The sequence below is a fragment of the Mixophyes fleayi genome, chromosome 6 (assembly GCF_038048845.1).
Source record: "Mixophyes fleayi isolate aMixFle1 chromosome 6, aMixFle1.hap1, whole genome shotgun sequence".
Classification (NCBI taxonomy): Eukaryota; Metazoa; Chordata; class Amphibia; order Anura; family Limnodynastidae; genus Mixophyes; species Mixophyes fleayi.
The window spans coordinates 140,751,075-140,756,480 of NC_134407.1; the positions used below are offsets into that span (position 1 = coordinate 140,751,075).

Consider the following 5,406-nt stretch of genomic DNA (forward strand, 5'->3'; position numbering starts at 1 on the left):
TGGAATGTGGACACAGGAATATGCAGAAAGCGGAATGTGGACACAGGAATATGCAGAAAGCGGAATGTGGACGCAGGAATATGCAGAAAGTGGAACATAGACGCAGGGATATGCAGAAAGCGGAATGTGGACACAGGAATATGCAGAAAGTGGAACGTGGACACAGATATGCAGAAAGCGGAACGTGGACACAGATATGCAGAAAGAGGAACGTGGACACAGATATGCAGAAAGCGGAACGTGGACACAGATATGCAGAAAGCGGAACGTGGACACAGATATGCAGAAAGCGGAACGTGGACACAGATATGCAGAAAGCGGAACGTGGACACAGATATGCAGAAAGCGGAATGTGGACACAGGGATATACATTTTCAGTGTGTGCATATGAAGTGTGAAAGCAGATTATATGATTAAAAATAAGCCTTGCATCTAACTCTAAATGACCCCCTATATAAATGGAAGCACCAAGCCTAATTCATACGTGGGGTTTTGTAAGAGGTGGTTTCCTATGTGTGTGACAGGAAAATGCACCTATCACACATATAGGAAGCAGCTATTTTATGAGCTGAGCTGATGACGCCAAGTGATATTACTGTCCCTTGTACAACTAAGGTAGTGTAGCAGCATTTAATCAGATCATGTAGTTCTCCACCTTTTAAAGAACTCATTTGACGTTCATTGACGAAACGCGTCAAATGAGTTCAAGCTTAGGCAATGGATGACGTTTTATATAGTTATATCTAGTGCTTTATTGGTCTGTTTCATTACATACATTTTTCTCTTATTAATAATTTCAGCCGTTTTACTTATTTTATTTATGTCATTTTATATATCATGTATGTCTTTCTTATATATCATACATGTCTTTCATATATTTTATATAATTTTATTTATTTGGCTGCCCAGATAGGGTAAGCACATTTTTCTTTGTTAATATTCTGTTGATCCTATATATTTATAACCATATATTTCTGAAATATCAGTAGAACAAGTTTCATTTATCCTTAAATTTTAAAATAATGTACCAATAGAACAAATAAAATAATACGTGAAATGCATTGGAAATGATTACAACCGCCAATGAACTACAACCACCAACATTTATGTCACTAAAATAATTACCATCTAAGTTTTCCTTTCAATAGACTAAAAAAATATATGGGATAATTTACACTCTAATGTACATTATAGGGATATTATAAGTCACAGAGAAGTTCCATGACCATATAAAGGCCATGGACAGTGTGCTTCTATACAGGTCACTGGTCTCCATGGCGACTTCTAATATCTGTAATAATTGACAGTAGGGAGTGCTTCATTCCTTATGGACACTAATACAATGACTTTACGATTTACATTATATACAAAATTAATTTATATATTACCATCACTTGTATTATAAAAGTAATATATTATTCAGAGAACTATTTCACCTTAAATAAATAATGGGTTTGAGGATAGTTTGGGCATTGTCTATTTATAGAATCTGTTCCATCATAGTTCATAGCTGGAAAAATCTTGGTGGTGTTCCACTGGCATCCTTGAATAAAGCTGTGATTTCCTAGTACACATACAACAAGTCTGTTTATCTTATTTCAAATCAGGTGTACTGGAACCCAGGTACGTGCGAAGATCGCTGATGGAAGACTGAATGATTTTGCCGGCAATAGTTTCCTTGTTTAGGCGCTGATGAGCTGCGTAACGATGACATCCTCCGAAAGAATAGAAATAATCCCCTCCGTTCCGACCTTTGATCCAGAGAACATCTATAGGGGGCACCAAGTCTGCATCCTCCTATAGTAGGACAAGTTATATTGTCATTATAAAGTTGTGAAACATCAGAACAATCTATAGATTCATATTGTAAGTAGTCCAAATATGTTATGTACAGTAGAGTCTGGGGTGGCAGTTATTACCGCTCTGATTCCTACCATTTCCTGTAATATTTTATACTGTAAATATACAAGAATTGTTCTTTAATATGTAGTCAATCGTAATGTTGAGCTGAAATGTGTACATGAATTATTTGAAGTGTTTATATTTAATGAAATATGTCCACCGTGCTCTAGTTTACTCCTCTGCAGCAGGATAGGATTTTAGGAGGGTGCTGCTCTGTGTCAGCCAGAGTGTAAGAAACAGATTTGCTCTGCACTGTGTGGATTGGTGGAGTCCTACACAGTATGATTGACAGGGAAAACTGTAAACATAGAAGGAGCAAATAATAATAATAATAGTGTAGTTATCACATAATGTTTGTTTTGATCAATGTAAATGTGCAGCTGTTATTAACACAATGAAGGCACCCATTTTTTTTAATGTCCCTCACTAGGAACGAGTGAATTCACTTGATCCTAGTGCATTAATAAGCAGTGTTCTCAGTGTGATGTCACTGGTTCCTAGTATACTGACAGACTGTATTCTCAGTGATGTCACTGGTTCCTAGTATACTGACAGATTGTATTCTCAGTGATGTCACTGGTTCCCAGTATACTGACAGACTGTATTCTTAGCGATGTCACTGGTTCCTAGTATACTGACAGACTGTATTCTTTCTCAGTGATGTCACTGGTTCCTAGTATACTGACAGACTGTATTCTCAGTGATGTCACTGGTTCCTAGTATACTGACAGATTGTATTCTCAGTGATGTCACTGGTTCCTAGTATACTGACAGATTGTATTCTCAGTGATGTCACTGGTTCCTAGTATACTGACAGGCTGTATTCTCAGTGATGTCACTGGTTCCTAGTATACTGACAGGCTGTATTCTCAGTGATGTCACTGGTTCCTAGTATACTGACAGATTGTATTCTCAGTGATGTCACTGGTTCCTAGTATACTGACAGATTGTATTCTCAGTGATGTCACTGGTTCCTAGTATACTGACAGACTGTATTCTCAGTGATGTCACCGCTTCCTAGTATACTGACAGACTGTATTCTCAGTGATGTCACTGGTTCCTAGTATACTGACAGGCTGTATTCTCAGTGATGTCACTGGTTCCTAGTATACTGACAGACTGTATTCTCAGTGATGTCACCACTTCCTAGTATACTGACAGACTGTATTCTCAGTGATGTCACTGGTTCCTAGTATACTGACAGACTGTATTCTCAGTGATGTCACTGGTTCCTAGTATACTGACAGGCTGTATTCTCAGTGATGTCACTAGTTCCTAGTATACTGACAGGCTGTATTCTCAGTGATGTCACTGGTTCCTAGTATACTGACAGGCTGTATTCTCAGTGATGTCACTGGTTCCTTGTGAATCTAAATTCTCAAATATTGTTTCAGTCCACAGAATGGATGCCTTCGCTGGGCCTGATGTTGAGCTAGGAGCAGAGCAAAGAGCAAAAAAAAGTAGCAAATTGACTAATTTGTAAAAAAAAAATTGCTCCAAACACAACATCAGGCCCACTGTGTGCAGGTGAAAGGCTCATTAGATAAAAAAAATAAAATAAAAGTGAAGTTCTACTAATGTGTACTAAAAGTTCCGGAAAGGGTTAGGATTCTGGAAAGTTTATTGACTATAATGCTCCTTCTCAGATTAAAAAAAACCTGGGTGAACCCCCACTACCAATGTGTTCTTTATCGTGATTAGGAATTTGGTTACGGCTGTGGAACGCCGTACAGGTGAAAGTGAACAAAGTTCCAATACAAGTATTTAATTTTAAGGTACAGGGAACTGCAGTGGCATAGAAAGCTTTATAGACGAGGTTAGGCCTCTGACTGGGGCAAACTTAAGGTGTCCAGTTTAACCCTTATTGTGAAACCCAGGGGTGATGGAATTCCAAAGTGGCTGAAACACCTCTGAGTGGTAAAGTGTCTGACACTGACAATAGACAAATTGGAATAAGCAAGAAACAAAGATAATGGGTACTTTAGCTCAGGCAGAAAAACTGTTGAGAGTATAAAATTATGGACTTTAGGCCCAGAAATTAGGAATTGCTGTGTGCCTTAGTTGGATGAGTTAGAGAAGCTGGGATTGGAAAGGGCTCCTTCCCTGGTCGGGGGACTGGGGTATAGCACACCTTAGGTAACATTTGTTCAGGTCTGTGCTATTTCTGAGATTGATACAACATAACCAAAAAATAATTGACCTAATTTTAGTGGTGGCAGGAACATGTCATTTTCTGTAGAGAAGTTATTAACATAATTTGCCTACTAACTTCTATAGAGAACTTACTAGACAAATAATCTGCTTATTATTACAAAACTTTGAAAGGACAACCTGCTAATAGAAACTTTGAGGAAGTTATTACAGAAAAAGCGTAGGATGGTTACCTGGAGGGTTTCCATTAAACTCTGTACCTTACTCTCCTCTAGTTCAGATGGGATAGGTCTGATCAGCACCCTCATTGGGATGTTATGGGTGGCAGAGATGTTACCGGAATGAATACTTCTGCTCTCCTGGATCATCCTGCGAGCTTGGCCCATATCATTTAGCCAATGCACACTTCCCCTGCTGAAGATCTGTTTGAGCTGCCTGTGATACATGCTTGCAATATTCTGGACTATCCCACTCTCATCTGGAGTCAACCACTTTGTCACAAACAGGGGGAGCAGAAATAATAAAAACAGAAGATAAATGAAACTATTACATGTTGAAAATAAATATTTGTCAGCATCTACATTTGCAATAATGACACACAAACTGAGAGGGTAAACAAAAACGTTTGTTTCAGTGTATCTGTGTTAAGTCACCCCTTTGTCACTTGGTGGTGCAGTCTGGCAGCTGAATCAGTATGAATCAGCAAAGCAATGAACTGACTCCTGAGCTCTCTTCCTGGACTCTAGTAAGCTAACACGGACGTGCTGCTGAATTCATGTCATTACACAAACTGGATGTATGGTGCTTTACTTTTACATACTGGTTGAGTAACATAGAATTCCAGAAGAGTTCTGGCTTTTCAGCTTTTAAAACAATTAAATAATTTACTTTTAAGTTAAAAAAAAAAACCAATTAAATAATTTGTACGTTACGCCTAGCTCTGTGTGTCTTTATCAGAATGATGCATCCCAGTTTTACATTTTGCACGACTGACTGCAAAAATAAATTTGGGGTTGTTTAAAGGGTTGTCTCACCATTTGGGACAGCCCTAAAATTGGAGAGCAGGAAGGTTACACACCCATCAGTGCTTGCAGATAGCAGCTGTACCCCTTATTCCCTTGTACTAAAACCACTTTATAGGAGAGGTCCACAGGGTCCAACGTGGCAGTACAAATAGCAGCCAGCTAATTATTGGAGATGTGCTTAATTCATCCAGTTATTCCTACTACACTCCCATGCAGTGTACATAGTATAAGTGGAAAACCCCTTTAAGCACACCCTGGCTTATTGCATTTCACACATTACACCATACTTGCCAACTCTCCCGGAAAGTCCAGGAGACTCCCAAATTTC

At 38.7% G+C, this 5,406-nt stretch overlaps 1 protein-coding gene across 1 annotated transcript; it reads right to left on the bottom strand.

The window, feature by feature from the left end:
* Window positions 1–722: 722 nt before the first annotated feature.
* SRXN1 (sulfiredoxin 1) lies at window positions 723–4,530 on the bottom strand. The gene is made up of 2 exons (XM_075215305.1): window positions 4,287–4,530; window positions 723–1,797 (listed from the first exon to the last, which is right to left on the bottom strand). Exons 1-2 carry the CDS (start codon window positions 4,497–4,499, stop codon window positions 1,594–1,596), a joined length of 417 nt encoding a protein of 138 aa, XP_075071406.1. The 5' UTR covers window positions 4,500–4,530; the 3' UTR covers window positions 723–1,593.
* Window positions 4,531–5,406: the final 876 nt, after the last annotated feature.

Excerpts from the sequence above, each read along its gene's own strand:
- SRXN1 (XM_075215305.1), bottom strand. The coding sequence starts at position 4,499 with ATGTATCACAGGCAGCTCAAACAGATCTTCAGCAGGGGAAGTGTGCAT. Across the intron at positions 1,798-4,286 it reads GTTTAATGGAAACCCTCCAG|GAGGATGCAGACTTGGTGCC; the intron begins GTAACCATCCTA and ends GTCCTACTATAG.